The sequence below is a fragment of the Diceros bicornis genome, chromosome 14 (genome assembly GCF_020826845.1).
Source record: "Diceros bicornis minor isolate mBicDic1 chromosome 14, mDicBic1.mat.cur, whole genome shotgun sequence".
In the NCBI taxonomy this organism is placed as follows: Eukaryota; Metazoa; Chordata; class Mammalia; order Perissodactyla; family Rhinocerotidae; genus Diceros; species Diceros bicornis.
The window spans coordinates 62,898,383-62,912,977 of NC_080753.1; the positions used below are offsets into that span (position 1 = coordinate 62,898,383).

Genomic DNA, 14,595 nt, shown 5'->3' on the forward strand with positions numbered 1-14,595 from the left:
AGCCCAGAGGGGTTCCAAGACCACTTTCAAGTTCTGAAAATTTCTTTCCAGAAGCTAGCTCTATTTGGGAGTTCCTTGCATTAACAGGTAGTCTGTATTCCTGTGTGTTTAGAATTTGTTTAATCGTCATTTGTAGATGTTCTTAGGGACGCATTCCCTGGGGACAGTATCAGAGAAGCTGTCAACAGCCTCTGGAAACCTATGCCAGGGCCCCCTTGGGGATTTTTTTTATTTTGGGCAGGGGAGTGTAGGTTTTTCTCTTTTAAGCAGATACTTGAGCTTAAAGGTTTTCAGAGTGAGCTATACTGACCTAAAAGATACTCTAATCCCAATATTTTAACCACAGGACTTTGTTTCCCAGAAATCTGCATTGAAATAGTTAGAAAGATATACTAATATAATCCGTGTCACTTCTTTCTAAAAAAATGCATTTTTGACTGAGGTTTTAGTGTCCTTATTCAGTGATTTAATGGGGAAAGTAAATATGGACTTCTATTAATAGATCAGTCTATAACGGTTCAAATTGTTTAGAGGTTTTGTGATTTCTTACTTCTTGCACGTACATGCTGTTTGTCCTCGCTGATCACACACCAGGCCGTGGACAAAGACAGAAGAGTTTGAGATCTTCCTTCGAGAGTAGCCAGAGTCTGACGTTGCACACCCGCTTCCCTCAGGCAGGTCCACCGTTCCTGTGTCCCAGGTCCATGGTAGACCGGCATGGGTGCCAGAGGGGCAGCGCAGGCTGCTTTGTGCTGTGGGTTTTTGCACATTTTGAGTGGGCCTCAGTTCCAGTTTGAAAGTCCGGTGTTTTCCCACCTTTTATTTACTTATTTTTGGCATTTTACTTCCTGTTAGAAGCTTGCTTAGAAGGACATTAGAGGGAACTCAGAGATCACAGCTGTGGCACCTGTGGCATGGCCTCGTAGGCAAGTTGATCAAGTCATAGGTTACGCTTTCTGAGACTGCAGTCAGCATATAATAAAACTAAGGAGTACACTTTTTTCTTTAAAAAGTTACTGTTTTCCACACGTATTTTGTTTGGGGAGGTACATTATGTATCATCATGTAACGCGTCAGTTTAGATGAATGAGAGGGAACTGCGTCAGTGCTCACCCATGACCTCCCTCCTCTCCGTGGTGGTTCTTTTGCTGGATGTTCTGCATTTCTCGCTCCAGGAGCCCTCTGCACCCTTCTCCGGCTGCCCTGGGAGGCTGGCCTTTACGGGCTGCACCAGAAGGCCCCTTGCCCTTTGGCTCCTGGTGAGCCTGGCCAGTGGGGAGGGAGCACCAGGTGGAGAGTGAGGGGAGAGGAGAGTGAGGTGGGGACTTTAGTCCCCAGCTTGGTGTCTGCAGGGCTGCCAAGGGCTGGCTGCCTCGTGCCAGGGGCGCCTCCACACAGCGCCTCTCTCTGGGTTCTGTGACCACCCTTTCCCCCAAGTCCCCTGCTGTTAATAGCCCCAAGCTTTCTCCCACAGCTTGCCCACCCTTTTGCAAATAATCACTTATTAAAATCTCCTCAAATTACTTCATTTGGGTGGGATATCTGTTTCCTGTTGAGATCCTGTGTTATTTCTCTATGGCTGCTTTAACAAATGACCACACAGTTGGTAACTTACACAAAGTCATTAGCCTACAGTCGTGTAGCTCACGCTAGGCTAAAATCAAGGTGCCGGCAGGGTCTAATTACTTTCTGGAGGCTCTAGGAGAGAATCTGTTTCCTTGTTTTTCCGACTTCTAGAGGCTGCCTGCATTTCTTGGCTCAGGGCCCCTCTTCCAGCTTCAAAGCCCGCAGTGGTGGGTCAGGTCCTACTCATGCTGCCGTCTCTCTGGTTCCCTGCAGCCAGCAGATGTTGTCATGTACTTAGGTTGGACCCACGTGGGTAATCACCTCATCTCAAGGTCCTTAACCTTAACCACATCTGCAGTGCCCCCTTTGCCATGAAAGGTAACATAGTCACAGGTTCTGAGGATTAGGACATTGACATCCTTGAGGGCCGTTATTCTGCCCAGCACGGAACCTGACTGAGGAAGCCCCTGCATCACAGAGTGAGAAGGGTGATTTTATCAGTCATCTCTGAGGGGCTTCTGCTCTAGGGGAGCCGTTCACACGAAACCAACTGACATTTGTGAATGCTGGCTAAATCACTTGCCCACATCTACACCCGACAACAACCCCATCAGTTCGGCATTAACCGGCTCTTCCGAAAGAAAACACGAGGCGTGTTTGAACAAGGTTGGCCTTTCTCGAGATCACGTAGTTCCTACGTGGTGAGCCTGGATTCAAGACTTCAGTGCTCTGAGTTTGAAGAACATGTTTGCCCCACAGTTCCTACTAATAGTGTTTACTTACTGATTTTAGCAATCATTTGGGAGGGAGAGATTTAGAATAGTTTCTACAAGTTAAAGAAAAATCAAGGATATTTTCTGAAGTATCAGAACAGGGCAAACCATGTTTGGATATTGGGGTGTGGGCATGCAGGAAGGAATCATAGGAGCTGAAACATTTAGCTCTTTGCTTTGGGCCAGGCATCGTGCTTATCCATCACTGCTCTTAATGATCTCAGTAGTGCTGTGAAGTAGGATGGTGTCCCCATTTTACAGACAAGGGAAGGAAAAGGAAATAAAAATGGATGTTAGATTTTGTTTATTTTCCTTCATTTTAGGAGACCAACTAAGCCGCATTTTAAATTTATTCCTGTAAGTGAGTTGGGTTTGGACAAAATTACCTATAGAGTCTTCCCTGATAAGGGCTTCATGACCCAGCACCGGTCAAGGGAAGTAATGGCTAAAATCTCTGACAAGGGACCAGCCCCATGGTGTAGCAGTTAAGTGCATGCGCTCCGCCGCTGGCAGCCCGGGTTCGGATCCCAGGCGCGCACCCGACGCACCGCTTGTCAGGCCATGCTGTGGCGGCGTCCCACATAAAGTGGAGGAAGATTGGCATGGATGTTAGCTCAAGGCCAGTCTTCCTCAGCAAAAAGAGGAGGATTGGCAGGGATGTTAGCTCAGGGCTGATCTTCCTCACACATACACACACAAAAATTCTCTGACAAGATAATTGAGCTCATCATAGCCGTGGCCTCGTTTCACTAAACCAGAGTGACTATGGAGGTGGTTAGAAGCCTAAGAAATTCTGAAAGCAATTGTGGCCTGTATTTCCCTCCCCCAGATTTTCTTGAAATTACATTCCTCTCCTTCCAAAGGGCAAGGCCATGTGTTACTGAGTATTGCTTTTTTTTTTTTTAACAGCTTTATTGAGAGATAATTTAGATACCATAAAACTCACCCATTTTTAAGTGCACAATTCAGTGAGTTTTAGTATATTTACAGAGTTATGTAACCATCACCACATTCTAAGTTTAAAACATTTCCATCACCCTAAAAGGAAATCTTGTATCCACTTACAGTCATAGCCCATTCTCATCCCCAGCCCTAGGGAACCATAAATCTACTTTGTTTCTTTCTATTTGCCTTTTCTGGACATTTTGCTTTTAGGTAGATGCCTTGTCATAAGTACATCTAGGTGAATTCAAGCCATTCAGCTACACTTCAGGTGTTTAGGGTACTAGGCGTGGATTTTTTTCCCTTGGCAAATAGTCTGCTGCTCCAATTTATCTGTGAGCTGTCCTTCTAGTTCAAGCTGGTTGTGTTATATTAATTTGTGATGGGGAGATTTGTTTTGTTTTGTTTTTCCTGATGAGTTGATGAGGGAAAAGATGGAAGGTTAACACGGGAGGGATGGAGAACTAGTGACTTAGCATTCCCATGGACCATCCCTACTGCCCTCCCAGCCACACCTTGAAGCACATCGCCCCCTAGTGGTCGCCGATTTCACACCGGCCAGCTTTGCAATCCGCCAATTTAGCGTGAGCGCTGCCCTGTCCAGAAACACAGTGGACTGGGCTCCCTCCAGCCCCTTGCTGCCTGCCAGGCTTCACTTTCAGGTCCACACCCATTATTTAAAGTTCCAGCTATCTTACTTTAGTCTGTGATCCCTTAAAAATTACTTCCCATCATGTAGTTGAAACAAATGGGCAGCCAGCTCGGCCCTGGCTCTGATAGGCTGCGTGTGAGGTCATGTCCCTGACTAGTTAACAGCCAAGAGAATGGAAATGAAGCTGCTTTGCTTGGTGTCTGTGTTGATTTGGAGCCAATTCCAAAGGTCAGCGATTTCCCGAGACATTTTATGCTGGGCATGTCAAGGTTTGTGTGTGGGGAATTATTATTGATTTTGTTGCTCTTGCCTTGAATTATCCCCCTAAATGCTCAGAAATAGACTTACCAACAGGATTTGGGTTCCTATCTCAATTCTACTGTGCAATAGCTGTTTGATCTATGCTCCCTTATGTACAAAACAGGGCAGTTGGGCAAAATTTCCCCTGAGGGCCTCTCTACCCCTAGACCTACCAAAGTGGGTCTAGATAGTATGAAGACTTTGAATCCAGTACTCATGCAGCATCTACTGAGCACCTGCTGTGTACTGGCTTTCAGCGTCTAGCATCACAGCCCTGTGTAACGATGATGATTCCTAACATTTTCCCTCTCCGTATGCAGGGTCGGCCGGCGGCCTGTGCTGCTGTTCTCCATCATCTTCATTCTGATCTTTGGACTGACTGTGGCACTGTCAGTGAATGTGACAATGTTCAGCACACTCAGGTTCTTTGAAGGATTTTGCCTGGCCGGGATAATTCTCACCTTGTATGCATTACGTAAGTAGGAGCCTTCACAACTAGTCTTGAAGAAATTAGCAAAAGTATTGCTGCTGCCAGTGAGGTTCTAGGAAGGGTGCTCTGCATGCTGCTGGTTTGGGATGGCAGTCTGGCAGCACAAACTTGAATGGCCTCAACTGTTGTGAAAAAGCTTTCTCAGGATATCATCTAACACTTGCTCTATCCTGATCTCCAGCGTGGGCTCAGGACACATCAGAGAACGTGGAGGGCTGCATAATTGCTTGGAGGAGAGATCAGCCCACAGCTGATATGGAGGGGCTTTAACTTTCCTCCAGAATTTTCTGTGTTGATGTTCTGTGCACTTCCAAATCCAGTACTTAATTGGGCATCCCTGTACTTGGTTGCAGAAGAACATAGCAAGTACCTGCCGCTGTGTGGTCTGGGCTCAGCATTTTGATTGACTCTATAAAAGTTTTTCTTATTTTTTTTTTCCTAAGGCTATGCAGAGTCCAAATTTTCCACAGTCTCCTGTGCCTAGGTGTGGCCATACGTGGTCTGGACTTGAACCCTAAGCACTGGTCCTGGAAGACTGAATGGCAATATTTGTCAGTATTTGCTCTTTTTGGGGTAAAGAAGAGTTTCCTCCATTGATCCATCACGTTGCTGGCCATATTAACTCCCCTGTCCAGTAAGATTATGTGTCACTTCTTTGTCCTTGGTGTTGCTAGAGCACAACCCCAAACCCATAAGGAGGAGGAAAGTTTTAGGCATGGATGTTTTACTTATTCTCTAGTTTTATTAATCACTGTGTGGGAAGAACTGTTAGGAATAATGTAAGATGATTTATAATATGTTTTGTCTTTTTCTTTCTCTTGGACAACGTGGGTAAGTTTTGGTTATAGAGTAAGTAGCCATTTCCAGTGGGATCAAATAAGAATAGCTCTGATCCTCTTAAGTTTGTGTATTAAAGACTTGATAACACTTATAGTAACCTGAATTTTTGTTCCCCTATTGCAGACAATAGATATATAATCAATTTATAACATAGTTTTATAGTCACAAAGAAGAAATGGGCAAAGAGAGAGGCTACAGATGTATCTTCTAAATCCAGTCAGTATCTTGGGCCGTTCTTTAGGAAAATATGTATTCAAGGTCAGTGGGTCTAGGTAATGGCTGTTTGAAGGTTTTCTTTCTTTGAACAAACAACATGAGGATTGGGCTTGAAGGTCTCCAGACCAAATGCCTGTGCCGTTCTCGGGCCCTGCCCCCCTGTTGGCCTATGCAGAGGAGCAGGTTCCACTCTCTGTTCTTGGCCCTGCTCTCGGGCACTTTCTTGCCCCCCATATGAGCACGCGTGATGGGGTCTTCTCTTCAGGCAGCTGTCCTTGCGAGACTCCTGGTTGTCACAGGAGGATGTCAATGCAGTGCTTCCTCATGGACGGCCATTAAAGGGAGTGGCTCTGCACATTGACAAAATAGAATAGCTACGCTTCAGGAACTTAGCAGAGAGTCTAACCTCAATCTCACCACTCGAGTACTGATCAAACTCAGTGGAGATGTTAATGGAAAATTGCTTTAAAGCAAAGATGACAGACATATTGGTTTTATCTTGCATGCCAACTGCTAATGATTGGTCGAGGCTGCCAGAGAACTCAGAGAAGACTTTGGAGGACACTTCGGGGCTCAGCAGGAGAGAACATCTTGATCCATTAGCCATGTCTGCCTGTGATAAGGAAGGAGGGGAGGAGAGGGCTGCATGTAGCTGGCACTTGCCATCTCTACAGATGCTCCCTGAATTAAGCCAGGCCAGGAGAGAATTTCCCCTGAACTGCATCGTTTCAGCCTCACATGAAATCGTTTTACTGACTTGTGCTATGATATCATGCTGTTGGCCCTATGAAGCCTGTTGTTGTACTTACTATAAAAAATGATGCTAGGGATATTTTTTCATGAGATTACATAGTGAGCTCCTTATAGTAGAAAGTTCTCTTCTATTTCAGAACCAAACAAAGAATGTGCTTGTCCTAGGAAACGGCTTTGCTTTTATCTCATAGGTACAGAGTCATGTAACCCAGGCCTCTGCAAACTTTTTTCTGTAAAGGGCCAGGTAGTAAATATTTTAGGCTTCGCAGGTCTCTGTCACTCAACTCTGCCATTGTACCGTGAAAGCAGCCATAAATAATATGTAAATGATTAGATGTGGCTGTGTTCCAATAAAACTTTATTTACAGAAACAGATGGTGGGCCGGATTTGACCAGTGGGCCACTGATGTAAGTGCTTCTCTCTCTTTTCATTGACCACTCGGAAGCTTAGAACACATAGAATCTGATCTAGCATGCGTGTGGGCCTGACAAGCTGAGCTTTAAATTCCAGCCCCTATCCCAGTTTCATCTGAACTTTCCTACTTTAATTTCTCTTTTGTCCCATTTTCCTATCTCCATAATTTAAGTATTTTATTTCATGTATTTGTGTAAGCAGCCTTAAATTTTTTCTGAAATAAAGCAGGGCATAAATAAATGCTTATGTTTTCTTAAATTAGAATTACAAGTCAAACATCATGACAAATACCATTGCAATGAAAATTTCCAGGTATCAACCAGTGGCCCACTGTCTGAGCTAACACAATATTTGGTATAGCAAAATTGAAATAAAGCAAAAGGATGTAAATGATTACTTAGAGTACATTGAGATAATGTTTAAACAATGTAAATAAGGGGGTGTTGATTGAGAGATGGCAGAGGAGCTAAGCCTGGCAAGGGAGAATCAAAAAAAGGAAATAAAATTGTGATGAGCAGATGGGATTGGGGTAGGATATGGTGTGTGCTGGGCTGGGGTGGCCCATCTCTCTGGCAATCCCGGGAGAAGACAGAGGCTGGTGACGACAAGATGAGAGACAAGCTCCCAATCAATAGGGCGAGGCGACTCTGAATTTCCAAATTAGTGTGCTTGCTGGCGTTTTATACACGAGTAGTATATGTGCTTAGTTAACACTTGGGGATTTGTTCTGTTCACAGGAAATTTTTGAGAACTAGGGTCACAGGGTTGAAGTATTTCTTTACTCTAAAGAAAAGTTTAAAACTTTTGGGCATTGATTATTTGGAAGATACATTTTTAATGGTCCTGACATTTTCTCCCTCTTCAACTGTAAGGTTTTTATCTCACTTAATGCATTTGCTGGAAAGACTTGTACTTTCTCAGAAGAGAACTGGATATCGTTCTGTTTTAAGTCTTGCAGGTGCTTGACAATGTAAATAGGAAAGTAATGATTTTTGCAGATTTTGTTTCTTATGTAGTCTGCCTGGAGAGTGGACTCTTAGTTTTGAGAAATGCTGCTGACTTGGGAAAGTTTTCTGCTTTATGTGCAAGGGTGCTTCAGGTTTTCTTCTTTGGAATTTTTCTATGGCACTGTCTAGTTAAATGCTCTCCTCTCTAAATGTTTCTTTTTTCTTCAAGTCACCAAGGGGAGACACGGTTGTGTAATTAGGACGTAAAATAGAGATTATTGCCATCTTCCCCAGGAGTCTTTACACGGAAGTAGAGTGCACGTTGGCGAGAGTGAAGCTGAATGGGTCTGTGTAGGGCTGCGTCATGGTTCCTGCCGCCTCTGTGCATCACGAGACACTGAGATAATTAAATACGCTTGGGCTACAGCAGTGGCTTAATTGTATCCCTTTACCTCTGGACAAAAAAAAAAAAAAAAGTTAGGAGCAGGGAACCACAGACCAAGAAAAGAAGCAATCAGTCACATTTCCTTATTTGTTTATGAAAATAAAGTCTTATCAAAGACTGAAGAAATAGTCACTTTTCAATATAGGCAGATGTGATTTGTTGTGGTATGAATTCTTTTTCCAACTAGGATTCATAACATCACAGAAAGGAAATACAGCATTGTTTAAGATGTGTCTTTTTTCACAAGAAGCCAATGAGAGATCGTTGCTTTTAAGTTGATTTGATGTTGGATGTATTAAGTCCCATGGGAGAGAAATTTTTTTTTAATATAAATGCTTTCTTTAGTTTCTCTCCTCATTTGATCTCTGCCTTCCCCCTCACTCCCTGTAACAACCTCCTCAACCCCAATTTGAAATAATGAACAATACTTTTTGCTGGCAGAGACTATCCCTTAGTTACTGTGCATGAGTGAACATCACTTTTTTGTTTGTTTGTTTTTCGGCCTAACAACAATGAACAATTTTCTTGAAAAATTCTCTCAAAGCTTCGTGTTCTCATTATAACTCTCCTTAAACCCAGGCAACCTAAATAAATGGATGAATTTTACATGTAATCAAGGAGTGACCAGAAATTTCAAAAGTGACTAAGTTACTAATTACTTTGCAAAATTAGAAGCCAAGTCTTAACTGGTAAATAGACTCAGAAAAATCTGAGTTTGCTCTGGGTGGGGTGATCTTCTCTCTCACGTGGCACTGATGGTTTTAGACTCTCAGTGAAGTGCTTCAGTAATTTCTGATGTGCTGGCATAGGGTGACTTTTTCTTCCTCACTGTTGCAGATATTTCTATAATTTGATGTTTTTCTGAACTAATACTCCTTGGAACATATTTTAGTCAACAGGGTTTTTAAGCATCAAAGCTGCGCTGTACCTTAAAAAAAAAAAAATCAGCTGAACCAGACGGCTCCATGTAATGAGTTGTGGAGCTGTGGAATGAGTAAAATGGAGGTTGCTGAGCTGTGGAATGAACAGAGTGGAGGTTGCCCTGCTAAGTATCACTGACTTCACCTGTCTTTTGGTTCGCTTCTTCTGGGGAGCAAATATTTGCACTGCATTTGGGCAAGGGAGAGTTTCACCTGAATGCTTGCTGGGTCATCAGTCCGGCTTTCTCTCCCCCACCCTCCCTATTTTCAGACAGGTGGGCCTTCCCAGTCGCAGCAAGCCCTCAGAGCCATAACCCCGTTCTTCTGGTGGGACCGGCTCTACTGACTAGGCTTTTTCCATGAAGGAAATGAGTCAGAGTTTACCAAAAGCCTTTGACAAATGATTTTATTTTTTAACAAACCTTCAGAAGAATTTTGGTTTCATCCAGGTTCAAACTGGTATGGCTGGGAAATCCAAGCAGATTGAGGTTTCTACATCAGTCTTTTTCTTTGCTGGACGCACATTACTAACCCTGCAGATAGACTGTGAGAGCAGAGGAGTACATGTGTAAGTAAAACAGGGGACGAAGCGTTTGTCCTCTCCGCCCCCTCTTCCTCCGGCACACCTCTGAGGACCATTGCTCCCGGTATAACCGCAGTGTTGAGTGAGAACAAAAGCTCCTGTTAGCGAGTTCCAATCCCCAGGAGGGGAGATGGTGTGGCCCCAGTCAAGGCCCTGCTGCTCACTTGTCTGAGACTGGAGGGGTGAGTCGTCCAGCAGGGAACCAGAAAACGCCACCGAGGACTAATTTTTCTCAAAGTTGTAGCAATCCTTCAAATAAAAATTATTAAACCTCTCTCTCTATCCCTGTGTGCATGTTAGCCCAACCTCAGATTTATAGAGACTTTTCTTGGAAGAAAATGCAAATATATGTATGTATGTAGAGCATGTAAGGATATATCTTTCACCTGCATGTTAAAAATGGAAATGAGGGCAGAGGAAGAGTCAGTGGCTGGATGGCATCCTTGAGACCCATATGCCCGGTCTTCTTTTGTGTGGAAGTTAGGACAAGAAAATATGTGTATATTGCCCAAATGTATAAGTAGGCTTCAAAGTGCATATTTCTTTGGATGTTTTGAATTTGATGAAGATAGGCCTGTCTCAAAATTAGAGGCAAAGATAGCAAATATTTAGATATCTGGCATTTTAAAATTAGAGTATTTGGATGCCTTTTCTACACCGTGGAGGATATTATTAAAGCTGTGTCTATCTTAAGGACTAGGTTTTTCCCAGACTGGAATTTTGGTGGTCCATGAGTGCTTCATTTGAAACACAGCTGTTCACCACACTAAAATGGGAAGTAAAAAGATCTGGAAATGAGGAGATCTGAACTGTAGTGCGAGCTCTGCAGTGGACCAACTCTGTGCCTGCGACAAATTGCTTATCTCAAAGCTGCTGTCTCGCTGGCTACAAAGTCAGGGCATGGGTTTTCAAACTGTGTCCCATGGAACCGTGGGATCCCTTGCTGGAACCATTTGTGGGGAAAATGGATAGAAAACAAAAACAAATGTATTCTATATGACAACATTTAATGCTGCTGTAAAAATAAAACAACAACAAAACTAAATGGAAAACCATTGCTCTCCATCATACCTTCTAGTTTTAGAATTCTATGGCTTTTGAATTCTAAGCTCGACGAGTAGCCTCCTTCAGTCTTGAGGATTTCATAGCTGTGAGGGAGGGGGGGCATGAACCAGGGGTGCTTGGCCCCCAAATTATGTCCTTCTCAAGTCCACACTAATAACTGCTAATAACTAGAGTTGTTGGGCTTCCATCCTTGCTCCTGTGAGGCTGCTGTGCTGTGTCTACAAGGTGATCTGAAGAGATGAAGTGATAGGCTGGGATTAATGGTTAACAGCTCCCTTTTCCCTGGGTTCGAGACCCTGCCCTCAAGTGAACAACCACACCCTTCCTGATCCCACCTGAGAAACTCTTTCCTGCTCACTCCAGTTTCCCTTCTCACCACACTGCTGCCTGGTTTACTCGCAGGTCCACTCCAGGAATCCTATTACGCTCTGCAGGATTTCCTTTTCTCCTCTGGAAAGACAGGCTGCGACATAAAGCTAAAAGCTGTGCTGACTAGAAAAGAGGGTTGAGGAAAAGTAAGGGAGCAACATTGGACTGACTTTGTTTTGCTTTTTCACTCTTGAAACAAAATAAAAGAGAGAGGAAATAAATCAGTCACCTTGAAAGCAAGTAAAGAACACCAGGCCTCTTCAAAATGTCCCGAGGTATCTGGTGGGATGTAAAACCGTTACTGGTTTGCCAAGACTCCTGTTAGCAAAAAAACATAACCTTGGCCCAGAGAACAGAGAGAAATATAACTCAGATGATGCAGAGCCATGAAGCTTTGCTGTTAGTGACTGTGTTACTTTGTGTCATGCCAGAGAGACTCGGCTGCAGATAGTTTAAGTTTTGTTATTTGGCGACCCTCGTGGAAACACAAAACTCCTTTCTCCTTCACTCATTTGCTTGGTGGACATTTGAGGGCTTACTAGATGCCGGGGGAACGACTGGTTAACTTGAGTACTGACTGGGCATTGCCAGGTGCTGAGCTCCCAAAGGCAGACACACTTTTCTGCCCTCCAGGGCACTCAGAGTTTAGTGAGGAAAGATGCAGGGACAGGCCCTGGTTGGATGGAGGGCGTCGGAAAGCAATCTCTGAGCTGTGAGTGAGTTTTGTAGGGTCAGGGAGAGTAGGTCTTTGCTATTTGCAGTGGGCGCTCAGAGGCCAAGGAAGCCTAGTGCATTCCGGGTTACTATGGGTGATTAGGGACCAGAGGAGCCTAGTGCATTCTAGGTACTGTGGGTGCTTAGGGACCGAGGAGCCCAGTGCATTCTAGGTGCTGTGGGTGATTAGGGACTGAAGAGCCTAGTGCATTCCGGGTGCTGTGCATGCTTAGGGACTGGTTGGAGCCCAGAGTCTGAACCAGGAATAGCAAAGCCTGGGAAGGAGGCTGGGACAATGCACAAAGATTCTGTGCTCCCTGACCTTAGGACAGTGCCAGACTACTGAAGAGTCTCAAGCAAGAAAGGCAAACCTTTAGATGCATGTTCTGGGGGGATCACTCAGGCTGCAGCGGTGGAGAGCAGACCAAGGAAGAAGGCCAAGCTAAAAGCTGGGAGGCTGTTGCAGTATCTAAGTGAGGAAGGAGAAGAACCTGAGTGAAGGCTGTGGCCACAGGGAAGGAGAGACTTTAAGGAGGTGGAATCCAGAGCCTAGATGATTGAAGAATGGGGAGAAGACAGAGAGGAGGACCAGGTGACCAGCTTCGGCACCTGGATAGATTTTCCTCCAAATAGTGGGGCAAGGGATGCAGCCCAGTTACTCTGATTCCTAACCCTTTAGATTTTGAAGCTACTGGCCACTCTCTTCCTCTGGCAGGTTTCGTGGGGGAAGATGACAGCTTCATTTTCAGATATGATGAGTTGGTGGTGCCTCAGGGGCATCTGAAGGGATTGATTTAGCAGGTGATATGTTGTTCAGAAGTTCAGGATCAAGGTCCATGTGTCCTCATCATAAAGGTAGCAGTTAAAGGCTCAGGAGTATCTGAGATCATCCAGGGACTGTGTGACATTAGAAATAAATGGATGGAGGTAGAAGAACCAGTTGAGGGAGATGGGAAGGAATAGGCTGAGTGGTCAGTGGAAAATCAGAATAGGCTGATAACCAGGGAGCTAAGGAAGTGGCTGATGAGAGCGTCAAATGATGCAAGACAAGGATTGAGAAATGTCCACTGGATGTAGCAATGATTGCCCAGTAGGTCAGAGGTAACTGGGGCAAAAGCAACTGTAATTCAATTTAGTGATTAATGTAATCTAAATTAGTTTAAGCATATGTTTTAATTCATGTAGTCCCCAGAGAAGTACTGTCTTGGTTCTTATGTCAAGTATTTTAGAAAGAAAATAACTTTTTTTTATTGTGGTAAAATGTACGTAACATAAAATTTACCATTTCAACCATTGTTAAGTGTGCAATTCAGTGACTTAAGTACATCCACATTGTTGTGCAAGAAAATAACCTTTTAACAATGGTAAATGATCATTATAATTGCGGAGAAAAAAATTGAGCTGGAAGGCAAATCAGCAATGACTATTTTTTCTTGAAGTCATCTTAAACAGTTTATTCTCCTGGCTCAAAAACTGGAAATTCAGAACTCCAGTTGACTTCGAGATGCAGTTTTGCTCTCTATGTGATGTCATGTTGCTCACACTCAAGGCGGAGTCTGAAGACTTGCTGTGCCCCCTTTCTCGTCAACATGCACGCATGCGTGTGCACTGCCATGTCCACAGTTGAAGAAAAGATCCGGGAAGGATCCCAGTGTTGGATGCAAGCCAAGCCCACCACTCGCCCATTGTGATTTTGGACAAGGTACTTAAAACTAAATCAGTTTTCTCACCTGTGAAAGACTGTGCAGAGGGTGGAGAGGATGAATGTGCTCGCCATCGATAAACCAGGAAGAGCCAGAGAAGTGTTGGTGGGCGTGTGTGTTTGTGCGTGTGCTTCTGTCTGCGAGACAGCCACCGTTCTGCTGACAGCAGGAATCCTGCGCTGAAATAATCATCCTCTTCCACTAGGGCCTTCTCATGTGACAGCTTCTCTGAGCTCACAGCAAACTTGGAAAACTTAGTTGAAGAGGAACTTGAGACGGAGACTGACTACTAGCTTAGGGTCACATAGGAGAGTAACTGTGTTGGAGGCAGCGGGGGTAAGAATCTACTTCATGATCGTTTCTCCAGTGGCCGGCTTAATAAATTACCTCTCCTATAACATCCATTCAGAGCTCCATAGACTGCATTTTAAAAGTCCTAACCACTTTGGGAGTGGGAGAAGATAATAAACTAAAGAAAAAACTCTCCTGGACAGATCATATGTAGGGACCTTGGACACCAGTACGAAGCATCCACCACACCCAGAAGACTCCATTAATTGCTGAGAAAAGACACTGAAGAGAGAGAATACTGGTAGCCATTTTCGGGATTTATCTTGCGCGTATTCAAAAGCTCTCCATTTCCCCTCTCTGTATTATCAATTCCTGTTTTATACAAGTGCCTATATACATTTTCTCTATATGTTTAATTGTTAACTCATGACAGTTGCTCACTCTCCTTGAATGCAGCTGCTGGCCCGGCCCTGTTGGTTTCCTCTGCCTTCCTTGTGGAGACGACGGCAGTTCCCGTTTGTGGCGTGGTGTGTGTGAAAACGTGTCCTCCGGGAACGCGCGATGGCTGTGTAAAGAGGGATGTTTCTCTGGAATAGCACCAGTTCCTTTTC

At 44.3% G+C, this 14,595-nt stretch overlaps 1 protein-coding gene across 7 annotated transcripts in view; it reads left to right on the plus strand.

The window, feature by feature from the left end:
• The window catches only part of SLC22A23 (solute carrier family 22 member 23), a 166,302-nt gene that overhangs the window by 40,461 nt on the left and 111,246 nt on the right, over positions 1-14,595 (plus strand). For 4 of the 7 annotated variants that reach the window (XM_058555362.1, XM_058555360.1, XM_058555356.1 and 1 more), the window contains one exon: positions 4,554-4,708. In XM_058555362.1, the coding sequence (XP_058411345.1) occupies positions 4,554-4,664 (111 nt within the window). In that variant the 3' untranslated portion in view covers positions 4,665-4,708. Of the gene's footprint in view, positions 1-4,553; positions 4,709-13,442; positions 14,592-14,595 lie in introns of those variants that run through there. The other 3 variants (XM_058555359.1, XM_058555358.1, XM_058555363.1) reach the window with 3 other exon arrangements.